Source organism: Gouania willdenowi, chromosome 16 (genome assembly GCF_900634775.1).
Source record: "Gouania willdenowi chromosome 16, fGouWil2.1, whole genome shotgun sequence".
In the NCBI taxonomy this organism is placed as follows: domain Eukaryota; kingdom Metazoa; phylum Chordata; class Actinopteri; order Blenniiformes; family Gobiesocidae; genus Gouania; species Gouania willdenowi.
In genome coordinates, this window is record NC_041059.1 from 24438223 (window position 1) to 24462665 (window position 24443).

At 38.8% G+C, this 24443-nt stretch overlaps 1 protein-coding gene across 32 annotated transcripts in view; it reads right to left on the reverse strand.

Annotated features, from left to right (window-relative positions):
• Positions 1-24443, reverse strand: part of rims2a (regulating synaptic membrane exocytosis 2a) — a 174028-nt gene that overhangs the window by 75700 nt on the left and 73885 nt on the right. For all 32 annotated transcript variants that reach the window (XM_028471154.1, XM_028471150.1, XM_028471132.1 and 29 more), the window contains one exon: positions 9314-10257. In XM_028471154.1, coding sequence (XP_028326955.1) covers positions 9314-10257 — 944 coding nt within the window. The remainder of the gene's footprint in view (positions 1-9313; positions 10258-24443) is intronic.

Genomic DNA, 24443 nt, shown 5'->3' on the forward strand with positions numbered 1-24443 from the left:
CATATAGATGTTCCACCGACACTTGCCAAAATAATCTTTCAAGACATACCGATGACATAAAGAAAGCAGCAAGTCACACTCCCACATTTGGCACTTATTTAATATTCATATTTATTTTTAAATAGTTTTTCCAACCACATTAAACTTCAAAGTAGGACATTCAGATAGAATTTCATCTCATATCTTATTCAATTTAACAAGGAACACTGGCCATAGAAACTAACACCATGTACTATTAGGTCAACCCTAATATTAGTTATTCAAGAACTGATAGTCTCCGTTCACTCCAATGGTTCAGTTTTTTCACAGCAATGGCGGTTCATGCAGACTCGCATTCGTTCCCCGGAAGTGAGCAGTTCACTGATGAAGCCTATTGAAGCCACAGCACAGAGAGAGAGTTTGTGATGCATTTTTGAATGGTAAGACGTTTAAATAATCACATTGAATATTATTATTATTATCAATGTATATAAACTCATTAACAGGTGCATTAAAGCATCTTCGTGGATTATCCCCCGCTAAACTAGTAAATTAAGGGATATATTTCGCCAGACAAAATGAAGTGCATTTCAACCTTTTTGAAACCAACAAACAATCGGTCACTTTGCTTTGGAAGCAAGCAGTGTGCTGAATGTGTCCTGAAGTATCCATGTCTGTATAAGGCAGCAGTACACACTGACAGTGTGCTCTTTACTTACTGGGGAGTATGGTCACATTCTGACAGCTTCAACATACCTCTGCTGCTGCTACAATAAACATCCGAAAAGGAGCAACGTCAGTTTAGGCCATATGCAAGCTCAAGAAAAGCTTTTCACTTTTCTCTTGACAAAAATCAGCGAGAGGCGTAAGGACATTAACCTCTGCTATAATTAAGCAGCTTAATAATCACAGCTAAATACAAATAAGATACTGATAATGTGAGATATTGGGTCATCATTGTGGAGTGATAGACTGAGAAATGCCAAGTATTTCTCTGCTTTTCTGACGATGAAAAAAGGAGGTGTGGGTGCAAAGTATCTCACATATTTGAATTTACATCTTACAAGGCTCCAGTAGCTCAAAGTTTCCTGACATTGGAATAGAATATTCCACAATGCAAGTAATGATGCATATTTTAACTTAACTCGCAAGGTGTTTCACAGGTTAAGTGCCTTGCTCAAGTCCCTACAGTGGATCCAAACCAAGTCTGCTTCCTTATCTCTTCTTAAGCCACCACTGCCCACAATGGTCATCTTTCAGGGAATACAGGAAGCTTCCACTGTCCCGTGTTATTTTGTGGAGTGCTTGAGTGTTTGTGTAAGTGTATCGTACATGAATGCTGTTGTGAACTTTGTAGCTCACATAAGGTCATCAGAATACTCAGCACTTGTCCGACCCTCAAGCCATATACATCACATTTCCCCTGCTTCACTTCCCCTGCAAAGAGCTGCTGAACCTAATGATTCTATACAGGAAGGAGAGGCCTCCTTTCAAGCATTACTTGGCTCAAGATTCAATCCCAAGGAAATCAGGGAACTCTGAGGGAAAGGCATAAAAATAGACTGCGTGTACTCGTAGATAGAGAAGTAAAGGGTGAGATAGAGCGTAGTGCACAGGAAGAAGGTATTTCCTCCATTTACTCAAAAACATGGTGAGGTATGTGGATCTGCTGCTGGTGTATAAATCTGTGAATGAGTTTGGTCTAGAATCCAGAATCATAGTCAGGTACAATGAACCCAGCAGGTCTCTCAGATCTATGGACACAGGTCAGATAGTGGAGCTCAGAGTTCACAGCAAACATGGTGATGCTGCTTTTAGTTGTTATGCTGCAAAGAAGTGGAACAAACTGTAGCAGAGCTGAAGTCAGAATCCAATGTGAACATTTTTAGTTAAACGTTTTCCTTTTCTCTACTGCTTATGGCTGAGAGGGATATTTTTTATATTTATATTGTTGATTTAAAACTCCATTTAATGTTTGTATTGTTGATTTCAAACTGTGTTTAGTGTATTTAATATTATATCATTGATTTTTAGAATCGGTTTAATGTTTTCTACTTCACTTTTAATCAAAGCAAAAGTGTGTATGAAATGCATTGTTAAATAACTTTCCCGTGGCTTAGCGTGTGACACCACAAATAAACAAAGAAAACGCATTCCTGTCTTTTTGGTCATATTAAAACACTTTATTAAGCTTTTCAAGATTCACGTTATAAAAAACGTGTTTTTTTAGAACTGGAGTAATGGTTTTAATATTTACAGTAGTTGGACTTTAGTAGTCATTTATAATATCTTAACAACAGTTACAGTGCTGTTCAAGCAATGTTTTTCTCTGATTCCTTCTTTGTTTGCTATTAAGTTCCACCCATCAGTCAAAAAGAGTGTATGTGCTATGAAATGGTAAGAAATATACAGCTTGAAAAATGATGCTGATGGATAAATTAAGTATTTAAACTTATTTTGGCCACTTGCAACAGCAATGCCCCCTTGCTATGTCAAACCTTGTCATTACATTTCCAACAAATGTTTGAAGACAAAGGAAGACACGTTCTATATGGTGTAAATCAACCACCTGGGCATTTTCAACCATCAGCAGCTACAAGCCCCTTTTCCTTTTCTCACAGAAGAGTGAAAAACAGTGGCAAGGCACTATTGGGCACCGGTCCACCAGAAAGGCACAGTGTAGTTTTTCAGCGAGCAGGAAACTCATCACGGCCATAAATACTGAGCATCAGCAGTCTGCGACCAGCCCTGCCGTTTGCCCCGGCACCGAGGCCCCTCAAAGTGCTGATTCAGGTGGAAGTCAGAGCGCAGGCGGTGGCGGCGTTCACCACCAGCAGGCTCTCCATCACTTTGACGGCTCAATAAAAACCAGTGTAAACTATTAATTGGATCATTAATTATTGATGCTGTTTTTACTACAATTCAAGGGGTGAGAGTAGAAAAGAGGCAGGAGTGAACCTGTGTGTTTGTTTAAACATAGGGACCAAGCAACGAAGGTGCTACTGTTACGTAACCCTAACACAGGAATAATAAAGGTCTGACTGCTTTCATTTCAAAAGCTGAATCCATACAGAAAATACAACTTAAAGCACAAAATTGATCCTCTAATCATATCACCTACTAAACAATGTCTACCTGTCAACTGCCATTAGCCAGCCACCCTCTCCTTTCCTGTGTGTTCGGCACTGTTATGAGACTGTATGTCAGTAGAATCAATAAGGAGGAAAACACAGTAGGACGACCATTGCAATAAATCAGTTGCTGGTTCTAATGAACGACAGGTACACACACACACACGCGCGCGCGCGCACACACAAACTGCTCCGACGTCAGTTTCTCTCCCTTTCCCCTTTCTTTCACTTCACCTCCCTTCAAAGCCTTTTCTCTCCTCCCTCGACGAGTTGGAAATTTGACATTCTCCTCCATGCACATCTTCTCCAGCTGAATCTACAAAACCGTCAGGGCAATGACAAGTACATGAGGCCAAAAGGTGTTTTCATTCTCTTCCCTTTTTAGTCTCCACCTCACTTTTACTCTCACATACACAGTTACAATTGGATTTTTTCTCCTGCCTTTGATCTCAGGGTTTTTATTGTGTCATGACTTCAGTATCCATGAAGATGTTTTCATATTTGTAAATCTTAAAAGCCATTAATGTTGTTTTTTTTTTATAAAACATAATCCACCTTAAATTACGTTAAATGACATAACCTGAAGCCTTGATTTTGGATCTGCTTTCTCAGTATAAGATAATTAGGTTTACTGTAAAAATAACAATCTGTTTAAAGATCCCTGTTTTTTATGAACATGTCATTAGCCTCCCTGCAGTCCTTTTATCCTACAAAGTAATGAAACAGACCATAACAATAATACAATAGCAACCAAAGATTGTAGCATTTGAAATGTTCCATATTGAGCGCAAACACTATGTTGGAGGTCAGCACTTGTTCTTTATTCTTTCCTTTTAAACTATTGGACAACGGAGGAGGCAGAATGATGCAGACATAAGCATCCAAACTCTGACCCTCAAAGCTGCCGGTTTTTACTCCCACTACTTTTGTTTCATGGTTACATGTGAGTCTGGATACTCCCACATCAATAATGTAAGGCCGGTGCTGAGCTATTTCCTTTAGTCTACGGAACAGTTACATAACAGAGCAGACCATCCAAGTCCTTGGCTCTTCTCTACAATACATTTCTTACATGAAGCAGGACCTTTGGGATTTTATTTCTAACTTCTAAATAACTATGGTCAACTAAGAAACCAATCCTACTTTCTATATATCTGAATAAACATACTGTATACTCCTGATTTCCTCTTTGTAGCTTTGAATACTTCCAAAATGAAGATGCATGTGAGTACAAAAACTAAATGCATGTTGCATATATAACATATAATTTGCCTTTTAATTATACCACTTGTCTATATCTATCCCTCCATTTTCAGACCCGCTTGTTACTGTTTTCAGGGTCACGGGGGAGCCTATATCCAGTTCTCAATGAGCATTAAGAATATATTCAACAATTGATCAGTATTTGTGTGACATTTGAGAGTTATCAGTGTTAATTGACTAAAGGTGTTTTGAAGGAATATCAAAATATTGTTGCTGATTTTTGTTTCGGTTCTCTACCAGTTTCAAATACAAGAGTATAGTATAGTGCTACGCGACATGACCAAAAATTGATATATGATGCTTTTTGTTTTGTGTTTTTTGTTCAAGCATAACTGGTTATTATTTATAATACTCATTTTCTAAGGATTAAGTGGTAACTTACTGCAGTAATTTGGCTTAGAATTACTTATTTTACCGCAGTGGAGGAGTGAATATTGTGGAAAAACATTAATGTCCGCACTAGTATTAATATAGGTTTGCATGACACCACAAAATAATGTTGTTCATGAAGAGCTGGCATTAGAGAAACTATTATCAAGTGCCTCGTGAAGTTATTTTGTTAACTACAGATTTATTAATAAATGCATCCATGGTTGTTTACGTGTTTATGTTGTTAAAGGTGCAGTCTGCAACTCTTATAAAAGTGACTTTTTGTCATATTTTCTAAAGCTGTCACTATGTAAGGACTGCTTTACATGAAACTAGTAGTTTGTGCACCGCGACTAGGGATGTAACGATTCACTCAACTCCTGATACGATTCGATTCACGATACTGGGTTCACGATACGATTCTCTCAAGATTAATTTTACAAAATGGGACTGTACTTAAATGATTGAAAAATATTCCTTTATTTTTTGGGGGGGAAAAAAACTAGAAAATACTGTACTATTTTCCTTTTATTTTTCATTGTCAAAAGAATCCCTTGATGAACTATTCAAACAATGCAATTTAACTAAAAATAAATCTTGAATGAAATAAATAAAGGAATAATACAAACGAAGAAGCCTATTCATTTAAATTCTGGTTCCATAGTAAACAATAAAAAAAACTGCATAATAGTTTTTTTTCTTTTTAAAAGTGCAACTGAAAATGTATTTTGTGACTTAACAATTGGACCTTAAAAAAAAAAAAAACAGTCTGCACTATATTTGCGTCAGATATTTGTTTGAACCAGCAGAGGGCGATGGTAACCCAGTGGTCGGTTGGGATGCAGCTAAGTGCAGTGAAGAAGAGATGCTACGCTAGCAGACAGGGTTAATAGAAAAACGTGACTTTTACAGATATTCACGTAATATTACAGATATTCTTTTGGTGCTAAAGGGGTAAGGAATCATTTATGAATATGTTTAAGAGTAGAAGGCGGCCAGAAAGAAAATATTAGCAGATTTCGCCCGCCGCCATGAGTTCTGGATAGCGCCCTCTGCTAGTTAAAAAAAGTACTGCGATTCAATTTTCACAGCATCGATGTGAACCTTGATACCTATGAATCGATTTTTAACTGCCTTACGATTAATCGTTACATCCCTAACCGCGACCGAGCAAAAAGAACCAATCAGAGCCAGGATTGTGTTTGATGGACTGTCTGACAGCTGTTGCTCACAGTCCCCGCCCCTTTCCCGGAGCTGGAGTGCCGTCTTTTCTTTACAGTGTATGATCTGGAGGAGTAGAAGATGGAATAAGTTGGATGGAACAACTTTTCTGCTTGAAAGGTAATTACTGCTGCTTGATTTACATTATGTTTCATTTGTAATTGTTACACTAGAACTCTGTAGTCCATGTGTTGTTTGCATGTGGGCTGTTGTAAGTGACACTGTGTTGTTGCTGCTGCTGCTGCTGAGGTGTGTGCACATAGAGAGAGAGAAGCGCTGCAGTAATATGCTTTTAACAGTGCATGTTATATTACTGTGATGTTGCTGTCGTACTAACGTTAGCTTGTTAGCTCCTCTGAGGGAGGGACTGTGGAAAGTTTGGAGGCAGGGCAAGAGAGCAGCAGGGAGAGAGGGGGAGAGAGGGATATGAGAGCTGCGGACTGCACCTTTAACAAACCTTCTCCTTATAATGGCTTGTTGATCACACACAGATAGGAAACGTCTCCCCAGCTAACACACAACCTAAATGGTGACAGATTTTGAGTCGCCTAGGGTTTAAATGGGGTCATGTGAAATTTTGAAAAAAATTATTATTATTCTTTTTTTAATTAAAACAAGATACAATCTCATATTTCTATACAGTCACTTTGTGAAATATAAATCTAGTTCAACTAAAACGCAGTAAAAAACCATATATATCTGAGCTTAAACGATCCAAAAAGGTTTAGGAACCACTGCACTATACCCTCGTGTTTCTTTCTACAAAATGAGATTCTTTAAAATGTGTGTTAACACTAGGGATGGGAACGACACGGGATTTGGGAAATCGATTGTCGAGGCCCATGTGTCGACTTTTTGTCGAATTGTCGGCCTTTTTTTTTTTCTTCTTTTTTTTAAAGAGCAGCAGCAATGCGGAGGGTGGAAAATAATCTATACTGTTGTACTAGTTAATTTTAGTCTAAAAAACATGGCTCTAGTGTCCAATATTGACCATTAAAGCAGTAATAATAAAAACGAGAGAGAGAAATTTAAGATGTTTATTCAACAGCCTTACAAACACATAAGACGTACTTTTTGCCGTTTGGAATTTACAGAAATAAAACAGCCAGTTCATTTATTATTTAGTTTTGTAGGCTACATGTAGCCTAAACAAGTTATTTTTACAAATAAAAAAAAACAAACTAAATGAACATGTTTATCACTCGTGAAAATAAGCAACAATTAAAATCGAAAAACAGCGTGCCCATTTTTTTTTTAAACCACAGAAAAGGACGGAGCCTAACACCAACAACTCAGATCTCAGTGAAAATAAAATATATATAGGTATCTTACCATTTCGGCCTAATTTTTGTTTAAGAACAGAAGCATGTCTACATGTTTGGGTAGAAGGCGACTGCGGAGTCTATTCACGACCAGTCCTGCGGCTGAAAACACTCTTTCCGCCGGCACAGATGTGGCGGGGATGCAGAGGTAGGCTTTTGCCAGACGGCTCAGGTTTTTAAATCTGGACTCATTGAGAGACCACCAGAGCGCAGGATCCTGACTGGGTGATATTCCTTCTTCGTTTGTGTAACGTTCTATTTCAGAATGGTCAGATGTGACCGTGTCCCCCTTGAAATAGTCCTCTCCGAAGAATGAAACCATTGCATCCACCTGTTTAGCCCTTTTAGCGGGCCCGGACTCGTCATCATCAACGCGCGCACTATCACCTGAGACCGCACGGAGGCCGGACAACAGATCTCTAACCTTTTCTTGCACAGCTTCCTTAACCTCCTTGGTCGTGAACTTTAGGTGTTTGTGACGTCAGGGTCAACGGTCAAGTGGCGATCCCATTTAGAAAAAGTTGATTTGTTTTACTTAAAATATTTAATTTCATTATGGGAAAAGTGGCACTTTATGATGTGTATTTGAATAGAAAATGTAATAAATTAAAAGCCAAAAAATAAAAATGCAATCTGGAAATCCCACAAGCCCCGCCCCCTCGACATGTCGACACTCTATTTTTTTTGTCGAGGGGAGCATGTGTCGAATGTCGGTCGTTTTGTCGACAAAAAGTCCCATCCCTAGTTAACACTCGTTCAATCCATCATTATGCTCTATAGTTGCTTTTAAATTGTTTTTTTTTAGCAAAATGTTGTAGTCGGACAAAGGTGGTACTTGAACTTCATTATTATTGCTACATTTTGTTTACCTTCTTAGGTCACTGATGTTAATCTTAGCACATTCATTTGTTTTTTTAAACGTCTCTTATGTAGGTAATTAAACAAAGTTTGTTTTCATGACAGTTCCCAAATATGACTAGGCAACCAAACTGACCCACATGCCAGTTTGTATGAAGACACGTTACAGTAGGACATTTCAACAAAGTCATGGTCAACAACAAGCACAGATACTGCCACTCTTTGCTCAGCTGTGTATAATACTGTGTATAATCTACCAGCGATGGCATAAGGCTACCTGTCAAAGACACTTTTCCCAAACTCTGCTCACCTTGATTTACTAAACACACATCCCTGTCCTCCCACTGTCTGCCCTGTTATGTAACACCCCTTGCCATTAGCAAAGACAGCTGAGGGAGAAACTGGTGGATTGTTTGGTGAGACAGCAGAAAAAAAGCACAGAGATTTAGGGCAGTAGTGCCACACTCATCTCACACAACAGACATACGCACACACACGAACATCCATCCAAACCAAAACACATCTGACAGGCTCATGAAAGCCCTGAGCCTCCTCCTCCTTACAGGAAACAAGAGCTGTTTGAGGAAATTCATTAGGAATGAACCGAAGCGCTCGCACATGAGACTCATCATTGTCAGCTTTTAAAGCAGATTAAATGATTGTTTTGAGGTTTTAAAACAGTGGAAAATCCTTTTAAAGTTAGCAAAACAAAAAACTGCCAATTCTATGTCAAGTATCCTTGTACTTAAATAAAAAACAAACCTCAATACAGTAAAACCATATAAATATTCAGAACTGACATGAATGAGCCACATACATACACACTTGTCCACATAAAACATGCAGACACACACAAAGCACATAGACTACAGACCAGGGTATTGTTAGGTTAAACAATGTCTAAGCCAACAGGAGCATCATTAAACAATCAGAACACAAAACAGCAACAGTAATTGAATTACATTTCATTTGTATCTGACCTTACAGCAAGTGTATTATGTCAGTGCTACTAGAGAAGATTGGAAAGAGGAAATGCTTTAAAACAGTACATTGCAGAGTTATTTCCATTCACATATATTGGAATACAACTTGCGTAATGATAAAAACCATTTAAGCACACTGAAACAGGAGCTGCAGTATTGCTAGTCTGGAGGTGTGGGAGGGGCTTACCTTTTTCACTGACTGACTCACTCTCTATCTCCACGTCCTCACAGCTAGTGTACTCCGGGGTGGTGGCTAGTTCCTCCTCTGAGCTGCTTAGTGACACCTGCCGCATCTTCCCGCTCTTTTTGTTTTTGTGGGGTTTAGGCGGTGGCGGCCGAACAGACTCCGACTGGTCTGAGCTCAAAGAGTCATTCCTCAACATGCTCTCCATCTTTTCCCTCTTGGTCTTTCGGACGGCGGAACTCGGGTCCAAGTGGTGCTGCTGTCTCCGCATTGAGTCCCCACCACCCATATCTCCTCTTCGTAGATCTCCTGATCGGTCCCCCAGCACGGGGCTGCGGTGGGGCGTTGGAGGACTGTGGTTGGAGGTTCTGTGTCCTCCAAGGCCAGGACCCATTGGCCCTGGGGAGGACCGGTCAACAGAGTAAGAACGCTGTCCCACCATTGGCGGCCGGCGCTCGGTGAGATGTTGACGGGACAGTCGGATAGGGCCTGGTTCATCCTGCTCTGTGTAGGCCAAGGAGACATCACTGTGGCGACGCTCGTGCCTCAGCCGGCCAACTTCAGCGTGCATCCTCATTTGTTCCTCATACGGTTGTGGCTTAACAGGGTAGCGTGCCAGGTTGGGATCGCTACGATAACGTGTTTGGAACTCCTCCTGACGTTGTCGCTGGAGGTCATAATCATTGGTCGGTCCATCTAACTCCTGGTCAAGCGGATATTCCTGGGAGTGCCATCGTCCAGGGCCCCGCCGCTCCCGGTAACCCATACGTGCTGCATCCACTGAGTACATATGATGGCCCCGCGGTGCCCGCCGAGGGTCTCCATCCCCATAGTCAGACGGTGATCTAGGCATGCCGCCGTCTGTCGGGGCATACTGCGAGTGGTCGCCCCCTTCCCTTTGGTCGTATTTTTGGTTTGGATCCCTGGATGCAGATGGACTACGCTTTCTGCAATGAGAAAAGATAAAAAGGAGCATTTAACAAAACACATTCTGTCAATTTTCAACTACACTGATACAAGCAGATAATGACAGAACTGGGAACTATATAGTTTGATAAACCTGAAAATAAAGTTCCAGTCATCTGAAAATAAATCTTCCAGAAAAACATCAAGGAAATATCAACATCCTGAGCATCAGTATGTCTGATCAAATTTGCATTTACGCTTACACAGCACGCTTACACGCTCAAGCAAAAGCAACAGGCTGCACATCATTCGTTGTCTATATACTTCATCAACAGTGTTCAAACCTTGTGTCACTATTGAGTCTATACCTCTAGAGACTGCAGCAAAACCTTATCCTTAGGTTTGCTACTTCTTAAAATTGGGGAAAACTTCATGTGTGATGACTTGTTGACTAGGTTACACAACATGTTTAACTCCCTTTATCACTGGACACGCTCTAGTGACACACACACACAGAGGGCACACTATTTTCAGTCTTTTAAAACAGGCGATCGGAAAATTCTTTTTGCAATACATTAAAAAAGTACAAATAACATGGTTGCTAACAGATTTGAAGCAGTGTGAAAGAGCAAACTGGCAGCAATGTCACCTCCCACAACAGCTTAAAAATCACAACTAAAGACAAAATCCTGCAGAATTCTGTAGCATTACACAACTTAACCTTTATTGTTTGAGACCAAAACCTGCACTTTTTATTTCACATAAACACAATAAAAAGAGATATGAGGTGAAAAAAGATGATGAAACAGAACTCAGGCTCCACAAGAGTTGAAGATCCCAAAGTCCTTTTGATGCCGATAATCCATCATAAATGATATTTCACACCCATCGATAGAATAGAAAGACCTGTACTCTTGAATTTGTTCAAACAAGAGTGCAACAACATATTTTGCATGCTTACATTTGCACAAAGAACCGGCAATTTGGCCAATGTCTGGATCCATGTTGTCACAAAGCTAGGATGAGAATGAAAAGCCTACAGGGGTCTAACTGTGCTTATTTATTCCTTTATTCAGAATAGAAGTTCATAAGCTCCTTTACTACAACATTTGTCCCACTTTTCCTTTAAAGTCATACTTACATTTGGTGAGAGCAAAAATGCATTTTCAAGTCTATTTTTATGTGACAACTTTCCATAAATTTCAATGGCTATCATAAATTAGGGTGACCATATGTCCATTTTTACCTGGAAATGTCCAATATTACATCCTGTCTGGGTCATCAGGATTTTACAAATTATTGGTAAAGTCTGGATTTTCCAGGGACTTAAATGCATCTGGGGGAACACGTTCATTTCAATGACAATAACTAATCAGATAGCTAAGGAGTTGTCTTTACAGCCAGTATGTCATTATGGTATTTCTACTCACATGTGACAGAATCATTAAAGATGCCGCCTTGCTTTGACGAATTTGATAGACATGAAGCCGAAAGAAGTGACAGAAGGACTAAAGTCCAAGAGGGATTAAAAGAGACCAAATACAGTTGGATCATGTAATTGAAAACATCAGCAGGAAGACACTCCAGGATGAAAAAACCTAAATCCATGGGGGTTCAGAGAGGGATTTAGCTTATAGGAAGGTAATGTAAGATAAGTTCCATTTCTGGATGAATAAATGTCATTCTGCTTTTCTGTAGCTAGTCTACACTTTGTGTACCATACCAGCTATACCAGCCTGTCATTGGCCAATCTTAGATCTCGGAAGCTAAGCAGGTCTGGGCATGGTTAGTCGTTATATGGGAGACCACTGAGAATTACAGGTGCAAGACACTTTACCCACATTGCCTAGTATGAATAAAGTGTGAGTGAGTGTTGGTGGTGGTCGGAGGGACCGATGGCACACTATGATAGTCTGCCCCATGGCAGCTATGGCTACAATAGTAGCTTACCACCACTAAGTGTGGAGTGAAAGAATAATGCCTTAATTCTGTAAAGCGCTTTGAGTATCTATGATAAAGCGCTATATAAAATCCGATGCATTATTATTATTGTACATTTATGTAAGTGTAACTGAATGCAAGTTGCAAGTTTTAATGGAGAATTTTCATGCAGCAAAAATGTTAATACATTAGTTACATATTGGAGCCTGACTGAGGCCTGGCTCTTGGTCCCCCTCAAAAACGTGTCGTTACATCTCAAGGGGATTTCAACAAATACGTTTCAAAATTTCAGTAAAATCGGCTGAACAGATTAATCAGTCGGGCTTTAAATTTGATTGGATTTTGTGCGTATGCATCTAATTACAACACCTCATTCAGGGTTTGGGCAGAGGTGGAAAGAGTTGAAAGAAAGGTTTAAAATTCACTTGAGTACAAGTAAAAGTACTGTTCAAAAACCATGCTCAGTAAAAGTAAAAAGTAGCTTGTTTAAAATGAAGTCGGAGTAAAAGTAAATTTTTGAATGGCATCTATCAGAGACGCCCAAAGATGCAATCATAACTATTTAAATAGTGGACGGTACTGTATGTCTCTACTACAGTAAACAGTTCAGGCAAACTGTGATAATAGCACAGGCAACTTTAATGTTTACATAGTTGGTCATTTTGAAGACGTTATATTAAGTTGTATTTCTATTTGCATTCATTCACACATGTGACAGACATTTTTTCAGCTAATACATAATGTCTGTCACACTCACTCAAGCACGCACGCACACGCACACACCACTAAATATTACGATACTGAACAAAATACAACCCAGTAAATACTAAGGAAAGCAAAATTGTTTTGTAAAGATCTGTGTAGGAAGTAGGGCTGGGCAAAAAAATCGATTTATTAAATTTGTAAATAAAAACAATTTTTATATAGCAAATTCGAGTTTAAAAAATAAAAAATGTATGTACTTTTTCGCATTCCTTGTGTTACCGTAGCGCGATGTGAGCCAGCCTCCTCTTTGTTTACATGTGTTTACCCTTTGAGTAGGCTATATGTGTGCTACAGGCATGTTTAATTTTTTATTTACACTATGCTGAGATGCTAAGGGAAGAGTTTATTATTTTCTTAATTGTAATGTTATATGTTATAAAATATGTAGTTATCTGATTTCCTAATCAGAAAATTTAAGCTACTGTGTGCTGATGCACTTTTGCTTAAACCTGGATTAAAGCTTGAAATAGTTGAATGACAGAGACTCATTTAGTTTTTATTTTCGAATTGTTCTATTCATTTTAACTCTTGAGGACAATCACAGCAATACAGTTGCACTTCTGACAATATATCTGCAGTCATTTTTAAATGCACTGAAGAAAAAAAATCAAGCCCTAGTAGGAAGCGCACTAGCCCTCTACGTGTCCTTACCGTCAGGGTGTGTTTTTGTATATGCACAATAGAAATACGGTGTGCTCAATTTCTTTTTTTTTTTTTTCATGCCAATATTTTTACTCTAACAGATGCAAATGAAAATATGGTGAAATACATTAAAAACAAAATATACTACACGTTACTGTACTGAATTACAGTAGTGTGAGTAAACCTAGTACCCCACTGCTGGGTTAGGGTTGCGGTTAAGGCGTTAACCGCCATTAAAATGCACCGCATTGTAATCACCACTAAGTAGTGGTAAAACATTTTGTGACGCGCAGCATGCACAAAATACGTGTCACGCAGCACGTGAAACATGAGAAAATCGTGTTGCTACACATGAAACATTTATCAAAGCGCATTTTGTATCATTGTCACAAACTTTATGAGACTGGGCTGGATTTGGACAAACAGGCATTGAACTATTTTACAATTGTTGACTCGTCACATGCTGTTTGTGTTACCTCACCTCATTCTTTCTGCATGCAGGCACATAGTACGCCAAATGAGCAGGCCGTGTATATATCTTTGTATAATAACCACATAAATCATCAGAATAAGATTTGAGAGAACAAGAGAGCAAAATCTCCTACACCAGGGCTCTGAGAACAACGTGACGTCATTTCTTTGTGACGTAAGAGAAAAAAAACAAAGCTGTGACGTGTGTAGAAGAAGCCTTTACTCTGTTGAACAGTGAATCATCCCACCACAGTGAAGTGGCAGCTGCGGAGAAAGACAGAATGATGAATGAGCACTGTGTACAGTTTACGAAGTGCTGTGCAGTTAAAATATGGACAGGTAGAGACGGCCAGAAGTTGAGCAATGGTGCGGCAAAAAATGTGTTTTCCAAAGACTAGTACGGGAAAGCAGGTTTTACAAAAAAAAAAAAACTGTTGAGGAAACGATGCAGCAAAGAATGAGCCCGTACAACAGTGACTCATGTGTGTACAAGGTGAAAATCATTATATAAAGCCTTTTTTTGTTTTTCCACCTTTCTCTCTTCCAAGTATTGAAAAAACAAATCAATAAAAGTTGCTGCCATACATTATATCTTTCATCACATCTTTTTAAATAAAGTGTAACATGTATTGTAAAAGTAAAGTCTTAATCATCTGCCTGAAGGAGAGATGTCAGGCTTTAGACTGCATGAGATAACACTCACTCATCATGGAGTCTTTCTGATAGTAATCTGTTAGAGCCACAACACTAAGCATGAGCTTTCAACAACCATCAAAACTGGTGTAAAATTACAAGTGTTTGATGTTCACATCTCCATGTTAAGTGCTGTGGGGGAAAAAGCTTTTCCAATAAGAAGAAAGTGTACTTTTAGGGAGGAAGTCCTTAATAGCAGGATAAACTTTTATTCAGTAAGAGATGCTCTGCAATATATGCAAAGTATAAAATATAAAACACCTTTGATTTCATTATTGAAAGGACTTTATGTTGTGTTACACATATTTTCTTTACTTACTTTATATAATATATTTTCGTAAAACTGCTGTAGACGATCATTTTTTATCCGATAGACAGTGGAGGCCTCATGGATCAATAAATGGAAAAGTCAGAAAAATTTAGTGCATTGCATTGTGGGATACGGAGTTCCGTAGACTTTCACATGTTTCTTTGACATACAAGGAGGACAGTGATTCCATTGAAACCTTTTTTGATATCGTTTGTTCCAGCTCGTCCCTGTGATATCGCTTCATTCAGCGAGACATTTAATTTGGATCTCAGAAGTTACAAAAATGACATATTCTGTGTAGGTCATAGTTGCCATTGCCATTGTTTTGCAATGACTGTCAGTTCATGAAAACACCAGAAATGTGTTGATAAGTCACTTTGGAGGTGTATTTCGGAGCCAAACAAGAAATTGCGGTAAGAATTCAGTAAAAACACATTTATGCATTCGACGACTTGACTCCACATCCCACAATACAATACACTACACTTCTCCACAATGTCAATAAATGTAGTGTTTACAGTGGAGAACAAAACAAACTTTCGAGTGGCAACTTCAACCTTTACATCTTTTGTCAGAAATTGATCTTTGATTTATTGATAAATGAGGATAGGCATGTCTAAGGTGGACAGAGCTTTGCGATAGCATCGAACTGAAGTTGTATTTTGAGCTTGCTGTTTTTCTTCAGGACAGGTGAGCCACTAATCTAATGAACAGTTACAACATTACAATTCCATTCCATTCTCACAAATTCTACAAAACCAGCATTAAAGCTGATATCCAGAGTTTCTGAGTAATCTATGTTTATGCAGGATTCTTTTGAAGTGCGAAAAAATACCTAACTACTCTTTAACTATGTCTACTGCCGGTGGTCATTCATATACATTCATGTATATAAGTCCCTCCTTCGTCCTATAGACCCCTATACAAATGGAAATGATCACTGAGTGCGCCCCGCCAATAGGCTTTAGCTTCCTGTTTTTGAGACTGTCAATCAAAGTGAATGTGGAAATGTGCACGGAAACAAGGCCACGCGTCACAACAGCAAACAGGTAAATATGATTTTGGCTCTTACCTGACCCATAGACCTGTATCAATGCAACCTGATTCGGCCTTGGTATGTTCCGTGATGCGTGTGCAGAAAAGTAGAGGCGTGGCTTCTGGTAGATTGCAGAGGCAGGGGGAGGAATTGGAGCTGTTGAGGGCGGGACATCGAGACGTCCTCTCAGAAACTCCGGATATCAGCTTTAAGTGAGTGATATTTAAAGTTTAAGTACACCCTCCGCCCCGGTTTTTACTGATATGTCACTTGGAGGAGATTTAAAAAAGGCCTTCATTATGGGAGTTGCTCTTAGAGTAGTTAAGACACGCTTAGTCACAGCAGCCCCGCCCCCACAGCTCTGCACAGTTCCACATGGAGCTGTCAATCAATGCTTACTGAGGACCATGATAGGAGGAAACCTGGTCCTCTTCCCATCTTTTATAGGAGGGGCGGGACCAACACTGATCCAAAATAGACATGATCTAATCTCAGCCAATAGCAATAGACGCCATAGAGGGCATTCACTCTGACAAATTTACAACTAAAAACGCTAAATTGAAATACTTTGACTAAAATGTGAAGAGTGGGACGAAAATCAATAAACTACATTACGTCATACTTAATGATAAGACATGATATGTATCCAGCAGAAAGCGGGTTTAGGGTGTAGTTACCCTTAAAGCACCCAAAATGATCTAATCAATCAATCAATCAATGAAATCAATAATCTCACCATCCTACTGCAAGACATAAACTCAAAAAGCATCCTTAGAATACTAGAAAATCCCAATTCAAATCTGACTTCTTGTCGCATCAAACCAACAACCTTATATTACACTTATAAACCAACAACCTTATATTACCTTTGCATCCAAACACTCATGTCATCCCCACAAATCCTAATTTCACAGAATCACACAGGACGACTGCATTATGACACAAACACTAAATGATAGATGTTTCTTTCACAGTTTCACGGCTTCAGCAGCAGTGTGCTGTTTACAGGAATAAGGAACAGGCAATGTTAAAATGAGGATGGGTTGGGGAGTGTACTGTGACGGTCCCTTTAGGGTGACTCTGTGATTGCGGAGGTGTGTGCTGTGTGTGTTTGTGTTCACTTGCATGCCTGTGTGTCTGTGACTTTGTGGTGTGATGAAGCAGCGACTCGTGGTGTGTCCTCCAGGTTTCAAGCTACTGCCATCTCTGAGATGCTGCATTAAAATGCCACACTCAGAACAAACCATTGCACATATTAGATGCACATAGTAAATGCAGCAGCAGACACAAAGTGCCCGTACACAAAGTCTAAATCATCTTGACACAAGCATCATGTTTCCCTGCTCCCGCTTAGCACAGATGTCCTTCCTGTCCAAACATGGAAATGTCTGTGCCAGTCATATCAACAAAGTCACAGTTGTCGCGTTCCTTCTTACAGACCACAGATATGCTGGAGCGTATCATACCGGACCAAGTTTCTGTCATAAATAGTATAAATAGTAAATACACTGCCCTGTGGAGTCTAAACAAATGCAATCAAGTGAGGGAGAAGCAAAAGCAAAATTGACATTTTTTCCAAAATATAATTACCAGAAGAGTCATGGAAATGAATTAAAACATATTTCTGTAAACTGCAGTTTTTTTCTTTGTGACCCAGAACCAAATGGTCCACAAAGCAGTACCAGCCTGCAGTCCGGTGGTTGGGGACCACTGTCCGAGACGACTGGATGTTAGCAGTGACGTGCCGTCAGGGTAGGCAAGGTAGGCAGTGTCTACCCAAGGGTGAATTGATATTTTGATTTTAAAATTTGTTTTAATTATAATATAATTATAAATTATTTATTTTTCTATTTCCAATAGCCTACAGTACCTATAAGTTTTAAAGTGTCAGCATTTTGTGCCTTTCACAGCCCAAATTACTAAACAGCGCTATTTCCTGGAACAGCTGCACAGTCTCACTCTGCTGTAAGGCAGAGGGAGGCCACGCCCCCTCCCAAAGGCACGTTGCTCCTCTGCCTCCGTTCCCATTGCGTGTTTTTACGTGTTTGTGCATGCGCAGTCAGGTCCCCAAGATGAAAACCATTTACGTCCAAAGGCAGTGTAGAGAGCTGCCTTTGGATGTAACCGCGCTATGCTAAATGCTATACGTAAGTTCACAGTGCATTAGTGAATCGATCCATGTGACCGCTGCTGCTACGTCCTCTAGCGAGTGGGCGGGATAGCACTATAGAAAGGATGACAGCGCCAGAGATGATCGAGAAACTTTTTTTTGAGGAAAAACGACAGCTTTTAAAAGATGGGAGACCAACACCTGAGTTACCAGAGCTTCAGCAAAGGTAAGGTCAGAACACGTTTCATACTTTCCACAGTGAATGGTACAAAAGGAAGGATCGACTTTGTGGATGCTCCTCACTGAGGCTGTTCTAACGTGTTGTTGTTGCCATTTTCTCCGTGTTTCTGTGTTTCCAACACAAACTGCCGTGTCATGAGACATATCTTGTTGGGAGAGTAGGGAGGCTGTATTCAATAATTGTTTATGTTTCTTTAATGGTGTTTACGATGTTGATTTTGTTAGATGGCTAAACACTTGTTCATGTGGATCTTGTTGGGTTTTTTCTTTTTTATTATGAAATATATATTTTGATAAGCGCATTGAGATTACTTTGTTGGAAATTGCTTTATACAAATAAAATTGATTTGAATTGAATTAACACTTGCCAGCAGAAACATATGAAATTGTCATTGGTGGTCTCGATTTGCAACGTGCCTACCCAACCCTAGTGGTCACGGCACGTCACTGGATGTTAGTCCACCACAAAAAAAGTAACCCCAACCTCATTTATTTCAACTACAGGTTCCAATTCAAAACACAAGCTCCTTTATTCCACAAAAGGAAGTATTTTCATTATCATAACATTTCAAAAACCCATTAATGTAACTTACAATATGTAAATATATACATAAATAATAAAGGTGAGACGGTATATTGTTTTTATAGTTTTGTTTTTTTTTAATGGTTTTTATGGTTTGTTTTTATGTTTTATCTTCCGGTTGGCTTTAAAAGGTCATACCCAGAGTAAGTGTGTAAGAACGTCCAGAATTGAAATCAAATAAAAACACAAGTTCTTTTAACTTTTGGTGGAAAGGGGGTTTGAATACTTTAGCAATGGTTCTCAAACCTCTTTGGGTATTCCCCAGTTTCAACAAAGGTGAACTTTCAAGCCTCACCTGCACCAATTGCCCCACAAATTACCCTGACAAACATCACATTTTCAAATTCATTGAACTAACAGGGAACAAGTAGCATCATATTTTATAATATATCTAAAACTAAATTAAGACTAATCACCTGCATAAAAAACAAATGTAAAAGTGCAGTGGTGAAAATCACAGGAAAAAACCAAACATTGTTTGCAATCTGTGCCAAAAAAGCTTAAAAAAAACAAAAGGGAATTTTTTTAAGTCGGCTATTGAAAGTATTGTTTATTGTTATTATTATGCTGAAAAAAAAAAGGGAATTTTTTTAAGTCGGCTATTGAAAGTATTGTTTATTGTTATTATTATGCTGATGTAAATCATGATTTTTGCACTTTAGCTCCACGTTACATTTTGTTCCCGGTCCATGCAGTCTAATAATGTAATGCTTTTAATATTTTGCGACATTTTTAGGCTTCTCATCATTACTATCTTTGTGTGGACAATTGGTTTAGTGTTATTGTTGATCTTTAATGTCAATTTCCTTCTGTTTCTCACACCCCACCTGTCATGTCTCCATTCCAAACCAGGGGAGCGAACCACACATGTTGAGAAGCACTTTAGCCCGAAGGAAAGAACAGGATAACCTTTGAAATCCTCCACAATAATCTTGAATCCGCCCTAGGAATAAAACAAGTGCCTTTTTGCTTCTTTCCTGCTTACATATGGATTATTAGCATAATTCTATCAATATTTGTGTTGTTAGTGTCTAACCAGACTTTTAAAATATATTTCAAACATATATTACATATATTTGTGGCAAAGCGCTAAACAGCAGCGATATTTCCTGTTGCACTGCAGTTGCTTTAATTCATTTTGAAGTTTATAAATGAAAAACTCAGCTGATAGTGAACTCTAAATTCAGCCGCCCAATAAATAAATAAACCAGAGCTTATTAGAAAAAAAAGGAAACATAAATTATATGTAATTCAGAGGTTGTCCGATAATAAAGCTGACCACCGGCATAAGTAGGTAATCGTTATTTATAGAGCGCTTTTCACAGGTAAAAAACACAAATTTCAGTATCATCCCGTCTAAAGAGAACATGGAAGAACAGTAACAAATAACATGGGAGACAAGTACAGGAGAACTGTGGGTCACCAAGGGCATTGTTGGCGCCCCGTATTTAGATGAAAAATGGAAAAACAACATAGATTATGAACTGAATTCCCAAAAGGAGAAACAAAGTGCATAACTATGGCCAAACTGGCTTGTTTTGCTGGTGTCAGATAGGGAGGGGTAAAGGGACCAGGTTGCCTATACAGAAGCTGCAGCATGCCTTAATAATTGAGTCACGAATCACACAGCTGCATACCGCCTCCATCACATCTCCTTATATAGAGCAAAGACCCATGCATGTGATCGCCGCAGACAGTGTGATGTGCAGCACATTGACCTGCAGTGAATCAACCCATCAGGTTAACAGTAAGACAGGCCATGTTGGCTACATGCATGATGCATTATGGGAATGGAAGCTAAGGCTTCTGTGCATTATTGCTGTGAGAATAAAAGCTGTCACTGCAGCTGCCCACCATGCTGAGAACAGGAAGCTGATGGTGTTTTTCCTCTTTCATGTACTGTGTTGAAAATCTTTTTAGAAACTAATTTCATCATTTTTTTCACATCTTCATCATGTTTGGTGCCCCCTGCATTTATTTTACTTCCTGTTACAATCTTGTTTCAAAAAACAAAGCAGCATAGTGTATCAAATCCAGGACTTATAAAAATCATTGGATTACACTATGACCCTTAAAGATGAAAAAGAACGACCCAAAAAAGATTACAAGTGGCCCAACATGCTCGTCTGATAAACCCTTCTTCATGTGCTGTGATTTGCACTGCTCAGTGATGCAGCCTCTCAGGGTGAAGATCCTGGGTCCATGTCCATGGGGGGTTTGCATGTTCTCTCTTTTCTCAAAGTGCAAAAACATTTGTCTCTGATTTGACCTTAAGAGTAAAAACACTAAACAAAAAGGTGTATATGTGTCCGACACCCACTTTCTTGTCCAATAATGCACCAGAAAAAAAAGAGGAAATTTACGAATATGGAGTAGTGGCACAAGTCAGGCTAATCTGAGGCTGAATAGACTAGAAAAACCCATAGCCAGTTCAATCCTTGAACAACAGAGTGTATGCATTTGTTCACAGAGCCATACTATTTCCATCATTTGAATGAACAAATGAATGACAGTGATCTTAAAATCTAGGAGAAAAATAACCAGCAATTCTAGAAAGACACACATTGGCGATCAGAATAATAATCATTATTTTTCTCATTCCTGAGCTTAAAAGGGCTGCATTAGGATCATTGAGTCACTCATTGACCCCAGGAAAATCTTCAAGAAGTTTCATTATTATTAAAAATGACAAATAAGAATAGTTTAAATTAGGGTGTCCCGATCCGATATTGATATCGGATATCGGTCCGATATCAGCCAGAAAACAAAGATTGGATATTTTGGACCGCATCTAAAATCTCCGATATATATGTTGTTTTTGTCCACGCCCACAGTTGTTCCCACCATATACTGACAGTAAAAAATAACTGAAGTGAACTTGAATTCTTTTCTAACCTTCCACACTACAAAATAAGTATGTAGTAAGTATGATTCATGCTGATATTGTATCGGATCGATAACGGTATCGGGCAATATGCAAGGCTGCAAAATCGGTATCGTAATGGAAGGGAAAAAGTTGTATCGGGACATCCCTAGTTTGAATTTATATAGTGCTATTCATCCTAAGACATTCTCAACACAATAATCACAAAACAGTCACACTGCAGAGGGTGAGCTACATCTATAGCCAGGCTTTACTGGGGCAATGTCCTATAATTTAAAAATAATCGTTAATAAAAACATGAACATTTATAATGTTTTTGTCCAGAATTATTTATTACTTTTATTTAATAATCTGTTTTATTATGTGCTATGTTGAAAGGTACAAAGACATAATGAGGGAAGTCATTGTAATGCAATATCATACATGTCTGATATTGATAACATAATGTAACTATGGTACATCTATAAGTGTACAACATGGATTAGGGCCCTTCTTAACTGAGATTTGCGATACATATGATAGAAATGCCTCAGTTTAAAAACTGCTCACAAACAAGTTAAGAAATACATGTGCTCCTGTCAAAGTTGCATTACTAAGTACACAAATCATAAAAACCTAAGAACTTCAAAGAATAACATTTCTGAAATTAAAAGACATCTCCTCCACATCTTGCATTGTGTTTTTTTTTTATTACTTACAAACTAATTTTAATGGCAAATTTTCAGGTGACGAACTAACTTGAAAGAGTTTTCCCTTCTCTGGGAGTTATTGTGTTACACATATTGCACACATTAAATATGGTGTCTTCCTCAAAGATTGCAAAGGAATTCAATAGCTTGGTTTGGTTAGCTTAGCTTAGCATATAGCAGCGCTTACTGAGCAGAGTCAATGGGTCAACTTGTCGTTTCAAAATGTCTTATTGGGTGGATTATAAAAAATATAGGTAGTTTTCTGTTATCAACCAATACATTATTGGTCCAATACTAACTGTTTATAACTAGAACCATCTCCCTGTCATCCTCTCACCCTAGGTAGGGTTACGGGTATCATGCACACACAGTAACGCGTAGGCAAGATATCAAAATCTACTCTGTGAGTTTCTTGACAAAGTGCTCAGGTAACCATTCAACCTGAGGTTACATTAATAATCCATTCAAAGCAAAACAAATTCCACTATGACAAAAATCAATAATTCAGAGTCTATGAAAAAGCTCTCAGTGAGAGATGAAACCCTCACAAATGCTGCTTGTTTAAACCCGTACACAGTCATATGGACATACTGACACTCCATTCTTACTCTACCACCACAATTACTTAAAACTTAAACCTAGATGATGAAGACAGCTCAAGGATGTGCGCTGAAAGGCATGTATGATGGCTGGTGGTGGTAGCCGTGCCGAGTCCAAATTCTTGTTTCCTGGGAAGTGCAACATCAAAATTCATTCCCAGTAATGTTCCTGGATCTTTTAAGGAATGACATCATAACGTCCAAGAAACAGGTTGACTAAGCACGAAAACGTTGGAATTAATTGCTAGTTGATCATAGAGTAGCATTGTGACTGGAAATACGAGTAGTTATTATTTGTGAAAGTCGATTAGCTTAAATCTCCAAAATGGCCATGCCCACATATAAAGGGATATTTTGTGTATTTAAATGATAAAAGTTCATATCAATGACTCTAAAGACATTTATTACACAAATTAGTAACAAAGGTTTATTATTCATCAAAATCAGTACTTCTCAAAAAGCGGTACGTGTACCCTTAGTAGTACTTGAACACATCTCCGGGGGTATGGACACATTTGTCAATATGTTTACTAAAATTATAGGACACATTTTTAAATGCACAAAGACATTTTCAAATACATCAAAAGGTGAAGTTCAAAGGGTGAAATGGCCAACACATCAGAAATAGATGAATAAAGGGCTTAAATCCATCGACCTGCTGACACCCATAAACAATGAATAACATGAACTAAGTGGTACTCGCATAAAGACAGAAAGGATAAGGTGTACATGGGACAGAAAAGGTTGGTTAACACTGATCTAAAGGATCCCGAGGAATGTCCCTGATCAGGAAGAAGTACGGTACTTTTGAAAGGAATGGGGACTCTGAGGGGGCGGGGTGTACAGACTGTGGCGATTATAATTAGAAATCTGCATGATAGATGCTTCCATCAGCATGAAATCCACCACACAATGAACAACAAGGTCCAGCTGATAGTGAACTCTAAATTCAGCCACCCAATAAATAAATAAACCAGAGCTTATTAGAAAAAAAAGGAAGTGATTATTACCAGAGCAGTCCCTAATCTAAAAAGTGAAAAAAAAAAGACAGAAGATAAATTGAGTCAAGGGCCAAAGGGCAGAAAGACGAGACAGCATGAGGGAAAAAGCCTGTGATGATGCATGTAAAAATGAGGCATTATCTCCCATCCAAAACCATCTCAGTCAGCTACCATGAACTCAGGATGCCCCTTTGAGTCCAACATCCATCCTGCTCTAACCTTACTACATCCAATCAAAAGAGAATAAATACCATGAGCGTGCA